Consider the following 15,208-nt stretch of genomic DNA (forward strand, 5'->3'; position numbering starts at 1 on the left):
ATACAGAGCTCAAATAACCTCTCTGCTCCTACTCGAGATTCTCCTGTTTATGTGCTCTCTTGGCCACAGCGTCACACTGGGAGTCCAGGTTCAGCTGACTGTCCACTACGATGCCCAAATCTGTCTGAGACACTGCTTCCCGGGAGAGAGAGAGCCTGGCCTTTATTCCTAGATGTATACTTTTATATTTAGCCATCCTAAGCTGGTCAGTCCAGATCGCTGTGAATCAGTGACCTGCCCTCTGCATTATTTATCACTCCCCCAATTGGTGTGTCATCAGCAAGCTTTCTCCGTGATCAACTTATGTTTTCTTCCAGGTCATTGATTACAATGTTAAAAAACGCAGGGCCAAGAACTCATCCCTGCAAGACCCCCCCTGGAAACACACCCGCTCAGTGGCAAGTACATTCTGAGACCTGCCTGCAGAGCTGTTGTCGCCGGTCAGTCCCAGGATGTGAGAGAGACAAGGTGGCCGAGGTAATATCTTTTACCGAACCAACTTCCACGGGTGAGACAGGAGAGCTTTTGAGCGGCACTGAGCTCTTCTTCAGGCCTGGGAAAGGCACTAGTGTCACAGCTAAATACAAGATCAAACAGCTAGCACACACTGGTCCCTTAGAACATGAGCTGGCTACTTATGCTAACCTCTCTCTTTGATCTTTTATTTAGCTGACACACTCTTAGAACTTTTCCCAGACCCGAAGAGCTCCGTGTAGCTCGACAGCTCGTCTCTCTCGCTAACAGTCGTTAGTCCAATAAAGGATATCGCCTCACCCACCTTGTCATTCCGAAACCTAATGCTTAGCCAATGTTCAATACCTTTAACGTGTGCTATCTTAATTGCATATCGTTCTCAATCTTCATTGACTGAATCCCGTATTAGCCGCTCTGAGATCAACGTAAAGCTGCTAAATCTATAATTACCTGGATTATCCCATTTACCCTCTTTAAAAACTTGGCACATTTGCTTTCTTCCAAACTTCTGGAACTTCCCCAGTGCTCCAAGACTAATTAAAAATCAATGTTAACAGTCCAGAAAGCTCTTCAGCCTGCTCTTTTCAAACTCTTGGATACAAGTTATTTGGACTTGCTGATTTAAAAATGTCTAACTTTAGTAGCTTCTGTACACCATCCTCCAGAGATATTAGTGGAATGGAAAGAGTGTTATTATTACCATATGATGAGACACACCTATTTTTTCTCCAAACTCAGAACAGAAATATTTATTGAACACCTCTACCTTTTCTGCATCATTATTGATAATTCTACCATTTCCATCTAGTAATGGAGCAATATCATTGTCAGGATTCTATTTGTCCCGAATATATTTCAAAAACACCTTATTGTCCCTAACTCTGGGGCCACAGATTTCTCCTTGTGTCCCTTTGCTTCCCTTATCAATTTTCCACAATTCCTGAGGGAAAGTCCTTACTATCAACTTTCCCTTTCTTCCAGACATGTTTCACAGCTGCCTTCACTTCCCCTCTAAATGAGATCCCCAGCAAGTGGCCAGCATGAAGCTGGAGTACTCTGCTAACGGTGCTAGAAGCCCAGAGCTGTACTCAGACGTTTGGAAATACAGAAGCGCATATGAGGCACGCTGCAAGCAATTGCAATGTGATCATAACAATTAAGGCATCATAAAAATAGCAAAATGCAGGACAGCAGCGTCAGAGTAGAATGGGGCCCCGCACAGGGAGCCTCAACTGAAGGGAAACAGGGACACCATCACCATGTTTATTACATTGTGCAAGGGGGCAGGATGGGGGGTAGGGAGGGGCTGGTTCGTTCTCAGCATTTGGCCCCTCCAACCCAGCCTTGCCCTCCCCCTCCCTGCAGCCGAGGGGATGGTTTCCATTGCCAGCTGGGCCAGCCCCATGTCATAGATGTAGACAATAAAAATGAAATGTCAAGTTTTATTATGCAATGCAAATTCCTCCTCCCTGGACGTAGGTGCCTAGCGCTGACGTGTGGTGGCACTGCTCTGTGGACCTGGAATGGCACAGAGGGGGCTGTTTACACGGAGAACCAGGGGGAGCAAACGAGCTGTTACCACATGGCCAGGCCCTGGCCCTGCCCCTCTGGAAGCGTTACAGGTCCTGCATGGGAGAGTCCCAGCTCAGGGGATGCGAGCACCCCCCTCGGCTGCCCGTATGTCAGAGATGGGTCAGGGCTGGTCTCAGTGGTCCTACTGTGCCAGGCCACAGGAGCTGAGATGCTGACAAGTTGAGGAATCCACACGCCCACTGGCTGTTCCAGAGACTTTATTGGCACTAGGCTGCCTAACCTCACCCTGCTTCTTGCTGGCCTAACCCGGGGATTAACCCCTCACAGGGAGGACGCAGATTCCCAGGCCTAAGCAGCAACCCCACTAGCCTCTCCATCCCCTGACAGGTAGGTTTAGCCGGCTCTTGGAAACGCACCACTGCTGCAAAGCGAGGGTCTGAGAGCTGGGCGTGAGCTGCCTCCATTGCAAGCCCAGACCCAGCCCAGCTCGGGCAAGGCGTCACAGACCCCAAGCAAGGCAGCGTGCTGTGTCCCAGCTGCCATGGGGTGGGTCTCCTGCTGGTGCAGCCATAGCTGGGCAGGGCCCTGGGGCAGTGCAGCGCAATGGGGGCCAGTCCCTACTGCTGCAGGAACCGGGCCCAAGGCGGCACTCACCTGCAATCTGCTTCATGAAGGTCATGCAGACGCCATCTGCCCCGAGCACCCCGCTCTTCACCAGCTCCCGCAGCAGCCACACCAGCTGGAGACAGAGAAGAACAGAGCCAGCATGAGAGGGGGAATTTGATGCGGCTTCAAGCGCAGATCCCGGCACAGCCTTGGCCACAGAGCCACGACTACACCTCTGTGGCACAAGACAGACAGACCCCCACAGCCCCAAGTTCACTAGGGTCACATCTAAGAGGGTGTTAGCAGCCATGGGGGGGGGGGGGGGGAGCACTCATCCAACATTGCTCTTTCCTCCACATTCCCTTCCTGCTTATGGTTCCAATCCCGTCACCAAACCCCAAGATGCTGAGTCCCTTGTCCCCTTTCCGCTCTCACCAGGGCCGATATCAGGTTCGACTCCAAGGCAGTTCCCCTCTCACCTGAGTCCGACAGGCATCCTGCAGCTTCAAGTATTTTTCCATGAGAATCTGGTTGATCTTGTTTAGAACAATGTTCATGCCATCTCGGCTCACCAACGCCAGGTCCCGGTAACACTGCAGCAGAGACAATGTGGGGGGAGACGGGTACAGGTGACTCCACCTGAGCAGCATAACGAACAGATTGATTTATAAAGCCCCTGATCCTGGCTGAGGGCTTGGGACACTCAATAAACTAGCACCAGAATCGGCACGTAAAGCAGGAGCATCCCCGGGGATCCAGGCAGAGGGAATAACCCGGGTCTCTGTGTTGGAGAGCCAAGCTCCCTTCCCCTCAGACCTGGCCTAGCCGCTGTCACACCAAGCTAGAGTTTTATTCCACCCGAGTCCCCTCTCAGCCTCTGTGCTGGTGCCTTTAATCACTGGTTCATGGGCTAGCCCAGTTCTCCTGCACTCAGAACTCCCCCCAAAGGCAAGGCTGGTTCACAATGGTGGTGAAAGCTGCTGGATCGATGGAGCTGGGGCCCAAAGCGCCCCACACCCATGCTTCTTGCCCCCCACGTTCTGCCCTGCCCTGCTGAGACCAATGCTAGAAGTGAAACAGGAGTTCAGTCTGTGGCCCATTTAGTCCTCAGCCTCTCCACTTGTGGCGCAGAGGACAGCGCATATGGAGGTCTGGCCTAGTAAAAAAAACCCCACACATCCCAGTCCCCAAAGCCTCCCCCCTTATACCACTCCTGGGTCTCAGACATCAGTCAGGGTAACTAACTCAAAGCACGACAGGGCTCTGGCTAACCAGTGGTGCCCAGAGTTGCAGCAGCGAAAGCAGGCTACTCCCATGCCACCTGCTCCTTCCCACATCACTGCTAGCCGTGGATGGCTTCCCACTCATCAAGCAGAGACCAGGGGATGGGCTGTTAAATTAGCCTAACTTCAGTTCACAGACCAACCCATACCACTGAAATCCTGACCCCCCCTTGCCCAGGGCGCACCCCGAAGACAGCTAATTCTAGGCGTCACATTCTCAGCAAAGGAAGGGCCTTCCCGAAAGCAAGTGGCCAAGGTGTAACCAGCTCTGACAGCTCTCCCTGGCTTCCTCTTGCCTCCTCTCCGAGCAGTGGGATGGGGGTGATTAGGAAGTAATTTGCTAAGTCATTCCACATGAATGTTAATTTGTGCTGTTAAATGTCATGCTATTCCGGAGAGCAGGGCTGTGGTCTCATCATTCTCCTCTGGAGAGTTAATGAGGCCCGGGAAGAGCTCTTCAATTGGACTCCCCACGCTCAGGTGCTCTCCCCCCTTTCATGCAGCACCTGAAGGGATAAAACACTCACGCAACAGGTGGAGGTTTCGTGTGGCTTTTTAACAATCTGAGATGCTAAAGGAGCTTCCGTAAACAGGAGCCAGGGCCCAGCCCGCTGAGCCGCCTGCTGCCTCCCCAGGGAACGTTGGCCTTTAACGCCAACCTCAGGCAGCTGCCTCGCTGGCTTCAACCTAACACACACCACTGCAACTCCTGCAAGGCCTGCGAGCCGCAGAGATGGAAGGGGCTGATGGGATCCGCTGGTCCGGGACTATACCACACGCTAAGCTCCCTACTGCTTTGTCCAGTCTCAGATGACCAGGCTGCTACCTCTTCCCACAGGACTATGCCAGAGTCAGCACCCCTCCTGGTGCAGATCTTACCTCTTCCTGTCCTTAATTACAGCCAGTGGTGAGCTGGAGCCGGTTCGCTAGAACCGGTTAAATTTAGAAGCCCTTTTAGAACCAGCTATTCCATGAGGGAGAACCGGTTCTAAAAGGGCTTCTAAATTTAACAACCGGCCAAAAGTGGCGCCTTAGGCACCAACTCTGTGGGTGCTCCGGGGCTGGAGCACCCACGGGGAAAATTTGGTGGGTGCAGAGCACCCACCGGCAGCTCCCCGCCCCACACCTGGCCCCAGCTCACCTCTGCCCCGCCTCCTCCCCTGAACGCGCCGCAGCAGGTAACCCGGGGGAGGTGGGGGCGCAGGGGAACTGCTCCCCGCCCCAGCTCGCCTCCGCCTCCCTGGGCCTGAGCACGAAGCCGCCGCCTGCTTCTCAGCCCTCCCAGGCTTCCCGCGCGAACAGCTGATTCGCGGGAAGCTGGGGGCGGAGAAGCAGAGCCGGGCGGCACGCTCAGGGGAGGAGGCGGAGCGGAGATGAGCTAGGGCTGGGCGCAGAGCTGCCAGTGGGTGCTCTGCACCCACCAAATTTTCCCCGTGGGTGCTCCTGCCCCGGAGCACCCATGGAGTCGGTGCCTAAGGCGCCACTTTTGATGTGATCAGTGGGGGGAGTGACCGCTCCCCCTGCTCCCCCCCAGCTATACTACCCCGCCCCTAGGAGCCAGAGGGACCTGCTGGATGCTTCCTGGGAGCCGCCCCAGGTAAGCACCACCAGGATTCCCCACCTCGCCCCCCGGAAAGTCCCTCTGGCTCTTAGGAGCAGGGTGGGCACCCACTACGGTGGCCCACAAGACCCTCCTGCCCGGTTCTGGGGGCAGTCAGGGGACAGGGGAGGGGGATGGATAGGGCAGGAGTCCTGGAGGGCGGAGGGGGGGGCCACCACCCCCTCATGGGGTGAGGAGGGAACCGGTTGTTAAGATTTTGGCAGCTCATCACTGATTACAGCCCATGACACTCTGCTACTAGTCCCCTGAAGGCCTTCAGTGACCCCCGGCATTTCCCCTCGCAGACAATTATGTCCCCATGTCCTTAGTAGCGCTCATGAGATCCACATCTCGCCTTTCCTTGTATGCAGCATTGTCTCAGGATATCACCCCACCCGCCTTGTCTCTCTAGTATCTTTCCTTCTCAGTCAGTAACGTCTAACTGCTTTTCTCAGACTCCTCTCCTGTGTGGTATACTCCTGCTGCTGTGAGCTTCCCCTCCCCGCACCCAGAGGTGAGGCCTGTCTGCATTTAACCCCGGGCACGCTGACTTAGTGACCCAAGGAAGCTGTATGGTCAAGGAAACCCTTACCATGACACCCAAGGACAGTGGGGTTCAAAGAATTGCTCTGAAAGACAAACTTGCTGAGGTTCCAGGACTCGAACTTGCTGGCTTCATATAGCTACGGCTCCCTGTGACAGCTACCTTGTGGCCATGCTCCAGGGGGGTAACACACTCGAAGCTCCGCAGTGCAAGCCCAGAGGGAGCCTTCACTTGGACTGTGACGCGACACCCATGGAGCCCAGCCCAAGAGACCCCTGACCAGTTCCTGACTCTCTAAAAATGGGAGGACCAAGCTTGGAGGAGGACATTCTGTGTGACGGGGGCCTGTTTCTAAAAGGCCCCAGAGGAGGGGGGAGCAGCAAGAACAGAGACTCGGAAGGTACTGCCTGAGCGCTGGGTATTTTGGTGCCATGGGGAAGGATGCAGCCGGCCCACCCAACAGGTCCTGCTGTATTTCAGCTTCTCACCCCACATGGGTCCCAAAGGGTTTGGGGAAATGAAAGTTGTTTGTTAAGAGCAGGTCTGGAACTGGACTCAGCTCAAGGTGGAAGTCGGACGGTGAGTACAAGTTGCACTGTTACTCAGCCCCTGGAGTTCCATGTCTCACCCACAGAGACCCAAGCAGATGAGATGGGATCCTTGTTAACCTGTCTTGACCACAGGATGGTGAGCAAAGGGTGTGTGGCGTGAGGAGAAGCGACCCTGCTTGGATGGCAAGGGAAGGGAACCTGAATCGCCAGATGAGTTTCAAGGATGCAAGTGATTCATCATCTCGTCCCTGCTCTCGGCGGGTCAGAGCCACCCCCTCAGACAGGCCATTTAATTAATAGGAAGGGAACAGCCTGATGGATGTGCAGTTTAAACAGATAAATCAGGCCATGCAGAAGAGCCTCCCCTGCCAGCAGGAGGGGGGCGCGTGATGGAGACCCAAGGGAAAATGGGCACTTCAAACTCGGGGGAGAGGTTCTGTTTGCCCTCTTGTCCAAGAGCAGAAGTTAATTAAAGCAAAAGGGCACAGGGCGGAGGAGGCAACTTCTTACACATCATCCGCTGTCACTTGGATATTTGAAGGGCCAAGTGTCCTGGCTCACAGCTGGACAAGTTTACCACGGCTAATCTCTGCCAGCGTGGGGGGCTGCATCCCTCAGCTGATCCTCAACAGGCTGGGAAGGGGGCGGCTGTGATCCCATTTCTCCTTAATCAGCCAGCAAGGTGTCGGTAGCCTCCCACGCCAGCAGTGGGAGGCACAGAGCTGTCTTTTAACAAGGTCTCCACAAAAAGCAGGGGAAGTTGTAGGTCCAGCCCGCTTTTGGCGCTTGTCTCCCCACCAGCCAATGCTGGGGCTGCAGCGAGGAAGGAGAGAAAGGGATACCAACGCGTGGAACTGGGATGCAGGAAGGGATGACCAAAGGAGCCAGCACAAAGAAGCACTGTCATCAGAGAACAGGGTGGATGGGACGCTGGGAGGAATGGGGAGCAAAACAAGTTTAGCGAGAGGCCCCAGCACACAGGATGCCCAATTCAGGCAGCGGCAATGAATGGCAAGTACCACGTCAGCCACATTTCCAGCCAACACAAATTAAATGAAAAAAGAAAAGGAGTACTTGTGGCACCTTAGAGACTAACCAGTTTATTTGAGCATGAGCTTTCGTGAGCTACACGAAAGCTCATGCTCAAATAAACTGGTTAGTCTCTAAGGTGCCACAAGTACTCCTTTTCTTTTTACGAATACAGACTAACACGGCTGTTACTCTGAAACAAATTAAATGAGTGAGACTTGCAGATCAGCCCCACTGGTGTCTGAACTCCCCCAAAACGGCCAGAGTCCGCGCGCCCAGCCAGCCTCCAGCCGCAGCCACACGCCTCCAGCCGCAGCCCCATTGGAGCTCAGGAGTTACCAACCGTGGCTACGCAGGTGTCAACAGATACCAAGGAGATTTGGGAGTAAGGAAACGAAGATGAGAGATGTGGGGTGGGGTGGGGTGGGGGTGGAGTCTCAGGGGGGTCAAACTGCAGATAAAGAGCAGGAGACATTAATAAAGTATTCCAGCCCCTCGGCCTTAGCACCCAGAAATCCTCAGGCAGCACATCCCCGTTTTTGCAAGAGACACGATACCATGGCCCTGGCTCTTGTGATCATTACGGACCCCACACCCTTTCTGTGGCCGCTAACCCTGGCATCCTGGCCACGTTCCACGCCAGGAGTTACCTTCCACCAACCAATTCCCCCAGGGGGTTCCCGGGCCAATTCTCCCCCCTGAGCAGTTGCAGGGCTCTGGTGAGCAGCTGTCACAGGCCCCACGAGAGCTGACTGTGCTTCTGTGATGGGGGAAGGGATTCCTGAACCTGTCAGCTTTGTGGGAAGGGAGCTTTGCCCCTTATGCAAGGATCTCAAAGCCTGCCCCAAGCAGTGAGCCACACAAGTCCCTTATCAGCTGGGCAAGCTATATCCCCCCTTTACAGACAGAGGTGGGAGTCACAGAGGGATGCGGGTCCTTGCCAAGGTCATGCAGTGAGCCAGTGGCAAAGCCAGAAATAAAACTCTGCAGTCCTGGCTCCAGATGCCTGCTGGGGACTAGGTGGGGGGGAAGGAAGGAGGCAATAACCGACCACAACAGAACCCCGCCCCCATCCCGCTGGCTGATCCAATGATCCCCTAAGAACAGGGATGTGCTTGACCAAAGCAGCAGAGCCAGCCAGGTGGCTAATGAGTAGGGCCATAAGCAGCAGCTGTGCCCTCCACTGCCACCGCCGAGGCAGAGCGATTCACTGCCTGTCAGCAGCACGGCGTCACAGACGCAGGCTCTGCCCCTCACTGCCCTTCCCACGGAGGAACGTGCGGAGAAGACAGAGCAGGTGGGAACTGTTTGCCCAGCGTCGCTCTGCCCCGCGCAGTGGGGCAGCCATGGGCACAGCACAGATTAAAGGGAAGGAGGACACTGGTGCTGCAAGCACAAGGAAGAGTCTGACTGGAGACCCCTTCGACCGGGTACAGGGGCAGAGGTGCCAGGACACCTGCCCTGCCGGAGTGATTGTTTATCACAACTCACCAGAGGGGATTTCACTCCAGTTGGAAGAGTTTAACCCTTTAAGAGACTACATAGTCTCCACACCAGAGCATGCGGACTGCGGTGAGCGCTTAGCCTACACTTTGGGGTGGCCATCGAGCTGGAGCAGAGGAAGAAGCTGTGGGAGGGAGGCACCAGTTACGCGATATTTGAGACGGCAGTAGCTGTCTGGGGCCTAGTTCAGAACCAGCCTGGCTGAGATTTTTCTGAGCCCTGGCACCACATGCGCAGCCCTGACGGGGAGAATCGGTTTGTGTCCGTGCTGCACCAGCAACTCCTGAGTCAGGACTTGGAAGCAGCTTTGGTGACTGATGGGAGAGGCGGAACAGAACCCAGCTCAGCCGAGGGGAAGCCTGCTTGCATCAGCAAAGAGTGTGGGTGTGTGTGGGGGGGTCCTAGTGATCAGGGAGGGGAGTTGTTTGGTTTGGTATTTTAAGAAGAGTCATTTTGGGGACATAACTACAACTCCGCTGAAAGAGACACCCCCCCGCTTAGCAGTCCTGGGTTGGTGGTGAAGGTGGAGCTATGGCCCTGGTTTAGAGAGCCCGAGCCTTAAAGCACTGGATCAGCGAAGAGAGAAAATTGCATGAGTCACTTAGTCCAATTACAGTGCATCCCCAACACTTGGCCACTCAGCCCTGCTCACACCAGACCACGAAGAGCCCTCGCCTCAAGAGTTTACTTCGATCCCTTTAAATGCTGCACGTTGCCTACCCACTGAACAGCATTCGAACCAAACACCCCCCAGCATCACTGACTCCCAGCCCTTCCAGGGCTGCTTTTGAGCCAATGCGGCAAGTGAAAGCCCTCGGTATGTGTCACGGTACTGAGAGAATGGGCAGTTCCCTGACTCCATGACAGAACACTGCCAATGACCCGTTTCCGAACATGCAGCCAGCAGGACCCGTGCCAGCGTTCCAGGACCCCAGGGAAAGGCCTGGGACACCCGCTGATCCAGTCACGCAGCCAAACCTCAGCAGCAACAATAACCTTTCCGAGCTGGAGAGAGACACCTCCTCCCCCCGAACATGCACACGCTCCACTGCTCCCGTTTCTCAACTGGCTCAGGGCCTCTGTGCTACTCCAGCGCTGGTCACTCCAGGTACCTCAGAGGGGAACCTCCCCACTCACTCACACGGCATCCACTGGCCACCTCACTTCGTGGAGAATCATGATGCTCTGGAATATTTTCCAGTTCAGGAGAACCACTACAATCTCCAAGGGGTTGCATCCGAAAACTCCCTCCCCAAGCAACCAGCAACACCAGCAACTTCAGGTGTACACTGATTTTAAACCAGAAAACAGTTTCAAACCCATTTTCAGACTGTTCTAGCGATAAACAAGAGGACCATGTTTAAACAAAACACACACTGTTGACTCATGTTCTTCATTTCTATATGACAGCCAAGGCTTCCAAAGAAGTGACAGGAGAAAAGGGGGAAATGATTGACTGGGTTCAACAAGGAGCTGCTTTCCCTGTCAATCCAATTACTAGACAGCAAACCCATTTCATTAACACAGCTAATAGCTCGGCTCTCTAATCAGATCTCCCCAGCACTGTTACCCTTCCCCTCTTCTCTCTGTCTGTTATACACACTTGTTGCCTTTCATCTTCACTTGGACTGCGCTCTTCAGAACAAAGTGACTGTCCCTTACTGTGTGTTTGTAACATGAATAATGCAGCAAAAAGCTGTACTCTTGTTTTTACCTCCAGGTCCCTGCTTACGGTGGCCAGGCAGGCTACAGCAGAAAGGCAGTGCCAGTCAGTGGCTAGTGCAAAAGACTGCATGTAGAGAAGCCCAGGATGGGAGTTTCAAACACCACCACATGACCCGGTGTTTCTGGCAGTGTCACTTGCCCATCTTGTGCCTTAGCTACTCCTGCTGAGAAGCTGTTCGCAATCTGCATCTCAAAGTATTTGGATGGCATTTCACTGCATTTGCAAAGCAGGGCAAATCCCTTTACTAAATCCTTCTACCTACAACGCAGTCACAATTTCTACAAGAAAAAAAAAAAATCACGCTCGATTTCATTCCCAAAACGCTTCATTGGTTTGCAGCAACACTGTCTAACCTGCATCCAGGAAATTAAATAGCTGTTAACAGCTCATTCCAAAAGATATTTAAAAATAAAATCCAGCTTGCCAACTTATTAGAGCCGGGCTTCTCACACACAGTTTTGCTTATGAAATGAATTTGTTTATTATCTAGATTTTAGATAATTACTTTTGTACGCAAATACATCTGGCCAGCCAGAAACATCTCCATTCTGGAACCACAGAGACAGGAGGTAACAGCCTTCCCCAGTTCCCATCGTTTATTTAGGACACCACCACCCCCACCAAAAACAATTAACCCAAAAGCTGCCAAAGATACTGCCACCAAGACTCCGTTCCTTGGTACGACAGCATTAGCATCCCCCAGCATAGCTGCTGTTGCTGAAATACAAAGGCCAATGTTTGTGCCATGTAAACACACTGAAAGCAGAACTGTAGGAGCTGAGTAATCTCCTCCCTACCAGCCCAGGGAGCCCTCAGTGCCTGCAGGCGCCTCTGGAAAGCCGCCATAGTTAGAAATGTCTTGTCTGGTAAGCAGAGCGCCCAGTGAAAGAAGCCATCCCAAGGCAGGAGCTGGGCATACCGTGCCTTACCTTCTGTGCCTGAGTAGGCTCCGTGAGGACCAGGGTGAAGAGGCCCAGACAGATCTCCTCATGCTGAGGGGCTCCTTTACACACCTGCAAGGGGAAAGGGAAGCAACACAGGTGAGCAACACTAGGCCTTGCTCAGGTGGGGTGTTGACGACGCAAGAGGCTCTTCTCAGTTCTAGGACAGGGACGCTCCATACCAGCGCACAGCCGCCCCCAGGGAATTCAGCAGCAGAAAGTTACAGAGCTTCCCCATCGTTCATATCGGCAAAGTCCATTGAGTCCTGTGCCTGTATCTCCTGCACGCACACACATTTTGGAGTTAAAATACGTAGTTCAAGCAATGCTTCAATGCTCTTCCTAAGTGAGAGACTCCATGGCGGTGGGGAGTGGTCTGAAGGTTTTACTGGCAGGACTTCTGGATGCCCACATTACTCACAAGCAGCGAGGCCACACCTGCGTGATGCAGGTTACTCCACAGGATCACCCTGAAGGCCTCAGGGCCACCCCGTGAGGCACCCTCCCCACACCTGGGGCTTCACAAGAGGTGTGTCAGGGTTGTGTGAGACACACTTTGCTGCTCACTCAGCCACATGGGAAAGGCTCCCACTAGCACCAGTGGGCTTTGGCAGGTCCTATGTTTGCATCCCTCCTCCTGCTAAGCCAGGCTCCCCTAGTGCATTGACTCCAGCTAGCCAAAGATACAAGGGGGAAGAAAACTGCAGCCAACACATTTTAGAACCTCTAAAAATTACCAGAGTGTTCTCTTCACAGCAACATCATCAGGGAGCAGGCGATGATGTGGGAACTTTTCAGGACTAGAAGCAAGTGCAGTGGGAAGATTGTACCACTGGGAATGGGGATTCCAAGGAGCTCAAGCAGAGAAACTATGTATGAAGAGGGAGTGTGCAAAAAAGTGCATGATAACGGCAATCACAGGCATGTCACCACCACCACATAAGCAAGTGTGTATTCACAAACATGCATATGCACCCCTCTCGTGGTAGATCAGTACCAGCTGTCCAGCCCTCACAAGCAACCTTACAGGGTGGGCTTATGATGGAAGAGAAAAAAAAGTCAGCCAGGTTTCAGCAAGGAAACACAGCGTGGCACTGCTGCCAGAGAATTTTACTACACATGGAGTAAGCGTTTTTCTTAAAAAAATAACTCTGGAGAACGTCTGGCCAGTGTTCAGATTGGTGAGGGTGGCACAGCGCCCGCTCCACTGCTCCTAGCAGGGTTACACATTGGCTGGCCGACAGCCCCCATGGCTGCCGTCCCGTGGAGGTGCCTCTGGGTGAATTATTTCTTCTTGTCAGGATTAACTTCTGTGACAAAGAAACCCCTTGGCAAAGGGTCCCCTGTTCTTTGCAAACAACTCTCATCTCAGACCTGACAAACTCACTACACCAAACACGTCTTACAGAATACTTATCCGTAAAGGGTAACATGTAAGGCATCTACAGAAAGCTTGTAACTTGCCAAGACACAATCACTGCGAGATGTATGTGAATGATATTTAAGGAATAATGTATTTATATTGAACGTGTGCTTTATGGAGTTGGAGTAAAACTTAGTTACGTTGGGTTATGCTGCATGAATGGGTCATCGCCAAACTGGAAGGAGTAGCCCCCCCCCACAAACCCTCATCTACCGCCCTGCCTTACCCCAGAACAGATAATGGAAAACCACATCTGGCACTTACGTGAGCATTTAGGGCATCGTTAGCTTCCCTCTCCGACACCCCATTGGTCAGTGATGTCACAATGCCCATGCACCTCTCTAGTCTCTGAAAAAGAGAAAACAAATCCATACACCAGCTAGCAGGAACAGGTATCCCAGAGCCCCCGTTTCTTCGGCCACTCGGGGTGCCTTGTGCAAGTAACAAAACAGGGGGGCCAAGAGTCCCAGGAGTGATTTTGGGAGCCTAATTTGAGACGCCTTTAAGGGGCCCAACTTTCCAAACACACTGGTTTCCTGCCTCTGAAAACAGGGCCACTTGGACGTGTCAAGTTGGGCACCAAAATCACTAGTCAGCTTTGAAAACCTGGGCCCTCTCACTTCCTGCTGCCATGGAAAGGGTGATGAGAGAGGCGATGGGAGACCATTGCCATCTATGCTCAAGACACCACATATACACCAGCGATGGGGGCCATGGGGGCTGGAGAGTAAAACCAGTATGATAATCATTCTCCCCTTGCGCCAGGGCCCCAGAACCAGCCGCTGACTGGAGAAGCTACTGTCTCATAGCTGCTCATTTATTCCTAGTCTGTGTTTGAAATACTCCACTGCCATTCCCCCACCTGCAGAGCCAGCTAATGGCATCATGTGGATTTGGGCCAACACACACGACACACGGGCCAAGGTGACACAGGGACGTCAGTCCCCATTCTGAGAGCAGAGCTATAGTCTCACACGTTCAATTCTCTCTGAAGCTACAATTCGCGGACCGTGGCAAAGACTATTCTGGGCATATACTGTAGAGCTGTGCCCCTTACTGAGCGGCAAGTGGAGTTCCCTTGAAGACCCACTGCAGACAGACAAGACGCTTTCATTTTATGTGACTTTAGCGCTCAGGCAAGGTGCCGGAGTCCAAGGGCCTCCATTTTAATTACTAACTTCGTAAGTAGCTTCTGGTGTGAAGAAACCGCAGGAGAAGAAGTTTTTATGCGGATGTCCCAGCTAATGAAATGACAGCGAGAAGGACTCGAAGCCAGACTGCCCAGCACATGGCAAAACTCGGTTAATTTGCCACTGCAAAACCCTGATGGTAACTCTAGAGCAGAGTCTGACTACGAAAGCATAGCAGACGCACGGCTCCAAGGGGGCTGTCAGCCGCTCATGTCCTCTCAACGCACCACAAGGTCTTCTAGCAGCTGTCACAACTGGCTACGACAACAGCCGAGGACTGACTTCTCATGTGTGGTGCAGCAGCTACTACAATGGGGCCCTGACCCTGGAGTGGGGTCTGTAGGCATGACTGAAATACAAATAAATACATATGCACCACCACCACTGCCCACCGCTCACAACGTTGAGTGACACTCAGGACTTTTGTTCCAGTGGGACGAACCCTGCTCCAAGCACTGCTGTTATGCCTCTTGCTTGTGTTACAGTAGCACGTGCTTCAGCCAAGAGCAGGGTGGCCCTGCGCTGGGCCCAGTGAAGACAGTCAGAGACAGTCCCTCAGGAGAAGTGTTTACAGCCTCAGTAGACAAGACAGGGGGAGGGGAGGGCGCAGAAGAGAGCACCGCTGTCACCATTTTGAAGTTGGAGAACTGAGGAATGGAAATGTTAAGTGATTTGCCCAAGGTCACTTCGGGAGTTTGTGGCAAAGACAGGAATGGAATTCGGCTCTTCCAAGTCCAAAGCCAGTGCCTCGCCCACAGCACCATCCTTCTCTGAGGCCATCCACAGCCCGCTGAGCCCCGCTCAC

General features: G+C 53.2%; 1 protein-coding gene across 2 annotated transcripts in view; it reads right to left on the reverse strand.

Moving 5' to 3' along the window:
• Positions 1 to 15,208, reverse strand: part of INTS3 (integrator complex subunit 3) — a 69,732-nt gene that overhangs the window by 47,499 nt on the left and 7,025 nt on the right. For both annotated transcript variants that reach the window (XM_037882740.2, XM_037882741.2), the window contains exons 2-5: positions 13,478 to 13,561; positions 11,779 to 11,862; positions 3,093 to 3,206; positions 2,662 to 2,746 (exon numbers count right to left, since the gene is read on the reverse strand). In XM_037882740.2, the coding sequence (XP_037738668.1) occupies positions 2,662 to 2,746; positions 3,093 to 3,206; positions 11,779 to 11,862; positions 13,478 to 13,561 (367 nt within the window). The remainder of the gene's footprint in view (positions 1 to 2,661; positions 2,747 to 3,092; positions 3,207 to 11,778; positions 11,863 to 13,477; positions 13,562 to 15,208) is intronic.

This window comes from Chelonia mydas, chromosome 24 (genome assembly GCF_015237465.2).
Source record: "Chelonia mydas isolate rCheMyd1 chromosome 24, rCheMyd1.pri.v2, whole genome shotgun sequence".
Classification (NCBI taxonomy): Eukaryota; Metazoa; Chordata; order Testudines; family Cheloniidae; genus Chelonia; species Chelonia mydas.